The 2,500-nt window shown below is 55.4% G+C and overlaps 2 protein-coding genes across 2 annotated transcripts in view; one reads left to right on the plus strand and one right to left on the minus strand.

The window, feature by feature from the left end:
• angptl8 (angiopoietin like 8) overlaps positions 1–449 on the minus strand; it is a 2,804-nt gene extending 2,355 nt beyond the window's left edge. Inside the window, exon 1 of the mRNA XM_084437790.1 lies at positions 1–449. This exon is cut by the window's left edge and continues 36 nt beyond it. Coding sequence (XP_084293916.1) covers positions 1–261 — 261 coding nt within the window. The 5' untranslated portion in view covers positions 262–449.
• The window catches only part of dock6 (dedicator of cytokinesis 6), a 46,157-nt gene that overhangs the window by 20,838 nt on the left and 22,819 nt on the right, over positions 1–2,500 (plus strand). The window contains exons 15-16 of the mRNA XM_084439146.1: positions 1,342–1,459; positions 2,430–2,500. Coding sequence (XP_084295272.1) covers positions 1,342–1,459; positions 2,430–2,500 — 189 coding nt within the window. The remainder of the gene's footprint in view (positions 1–1,341; positions 1,460–2,429) is intronic.

Here is a 2,500-nt window from a genome sequence, read left to right on the forward strand (position 1 = left end):
GGTGGCCAGGGCCTCCCGGCCCAGCCTCTCTAGCGCCCCCTCATGGCCCCTCAGGGCGCGGGCGATGCGCTCCATCTTGGCCTCGGTGCTCTGGTAGACGTGGTGGAGCGTCTCGCTGAACTGCAGCACGCCGTACATCAGGATGTTGACATCCTCCCGCGAGGCCGCCGCCCTCTCGGACGCCCGGAGGGGGGCGGGGCCGACCGTGGTCAGACACGCCGCCGACGCCGCGCACAGCAGCGTGCACAGGGCCGCTCGCATCCTGGACACGGAGATGGCTCAGCGAGGCTCGGACCGTCGTCTGACGCTCACGATAACAGAGTCCTGATCCTGATCTCTCAACCCTGCCTGGTTAACTGGAGTCTCCTCAGGAGAAAGACAAGCAGAACCGTCTCTCTCAGCTGGCTGTTGTCCTCAGTCCTGCAGCGTGCGTGCTTCCCTCAGCCCCTCTCAGATGTCTGGGTGTTTGTGAGTGTTATTTGTATTGGATGACAGTGTCATCTGAGTAGCGAGCCAATCAGAGAGCAGCGCTGTGGCCTCGGTCAGAGCGGTCTGTTGTTCCCAGCTGTTAACACAGTAGGTTGACAGAAAGCCCTCCAAAGTTTGCGTTGGAGAAGAGTCCAGGTCACTCACACCCATGTAAATGACCTCTTACCCGGGCAGACCCGAGCACACACACGTCTGGGCATGGCTCTATTGATCTGCTCTCTGTCTGCAGTGGAGGGGATCGACCTTTTACCCCTGACTCGGTTGCGTCATCACATTGAAATTCACTGGTTGCCTTTTTCCCCTGTCTCCTCCCCTGTCTCCTCCCCTGTCTCCTTCTCCTGTCTCCTCCCCTGTCTCCTTCTCCTGTCTCCTTCCCCTGTCTCCTTCTTCCTGATTCCTCCCCTGTCTCCTTCTCCTGTCTCCTTCCCCTGTCTCCTTCTCTTGTCTCCTTCTTCCTGATTTCTCTCCTGTCTCCTTTCCCTGTCTCCTTCTCCTGTTTCCTTCTCCTGTCTCCTTCCCCTGTCTCCTTCTTCCTGATTCCTCTCCTGTCTCCTTCTCCTGTCTCCTTCCCCTGTCTCCTTCTCCTGTTTCCTTCCCCTGTCTCCTTCCTGGTTCCTCTCCTGTCTCCTTCTCCTGTCTCCTTCTTCCTGATTCCTCTCCTGTCTCTTTATCCTGTCTCCTTCTTCCTGGTTCCTCCCCCGTCTCCTCCTGTCTCCTCCTTCCTGTCTCCTCCCCTGTCTCCTCTCCTGTCTCCTTCTCCTGTCTCCTTCCTGATTCCTCCCCTGTCTCCTCCTTCCTCTCTCCTCCCCTCTCTCCTCCCCTGTCTCCTCGTCCCCCGCCCCCCTGTCTCAGGAACCTGCTGTACGTCTACCCCCAGAGCCTGAACCTCAGCAGTCGTCAGGGTTCGGTGAGGAACATCTCCGTCAAGGTGCAGTTCATGGCCGGAGAGGACCCCAGCCAGGCCATGCCGGTGAGTGGCTCCACCAATCACACGCCGCGACCCTGCCGTGTCCTCACCAGAATGGCATCTCCCTCACAAAGGCTGGCCCCAGGATATGAAACGTGAGGCCTTGTTGCCAGATTAGGTCTCCCTAAGAATGGCTATTGTGGGACAGCTGGGTCGCGTTAACACAATGATGGTTTCAGGATTTTGGAAACGTTGAGAAGTTTTGGAAAGATGGAAGAGTTTTGACAACTAACAACTGAAGGACTGTGGTGTTGAGCCTCAGAGTGAGGAGTCCAGGTTCCTAATCAGATTGAGGAGGAACCGTCCTAATCTAATCTGGTTTATTAACCTCGTCCTAATCCTGTGAAGGCCTATGGAAATGATGCATTCCAGTGGAATAAGATAAACAAGTTAATAATTCCAGTTCTTACATGGTTCTAAAACGGGTGAACTGACTTACTGTGTGACTGATGTAACTGGTGGTAAATCAGTTGGACATGTCAGAGACAGGGGACAGCATGGACATGTCAGACAGGGGACAGCATGGACATGTCAGACAGGGGACAGCATGGACATGTCAGAGACGGGGGGACAGCATGGACATGTCAGAGACAGGGGACAGCATGGACATGTCAGACAGGGGACAGCATGGACATGTCAGACAGGGGACAGCATGGACATGTCAGGGACAGGGGACAGCATGGACATGTCAGGGACAGAGGACAGCATGGACATGTCAGACAGGGGACAGCATGGACATGTCAGAGACGGGACAGCATGGACATGTCAGACAGGGGACAGCATGTCCTTCTGTATAGTCGCTCGCTGGCTTTTCACCAGCGCCTCAAACATCCTTTCTGAGCGAGGGACCTCATCAGCTGTCAGGGGCCCACTGTTGTGTCAACTCATCTACTGGGGACATTGAGAACAATGCATTGTGGGTCTTGAAGGAGCACCTCCTACCGTTTCATCTGACGATCTTTTCTCATTCCAGGTGATTTTTGGGAAGTCCAGCTGTGCTGAGTTCATGAGAGAGGCGTACACCCCCGTCATCTACCATGACAA

This window comes from Borostomias antarcticus (genome assembly GCF_949987555.1).
Source record: "Borostomias antarcticus genome assembly, chromosome: 5".
In the NCBI taxonomy this organism is placed as follows: domain Eukaryota; kingdom Metazoa; phylum Chordata; class Actinopteri; order Stomiiformes; family Stomiidae; genus Borostomias; species Borostomias antarcticus.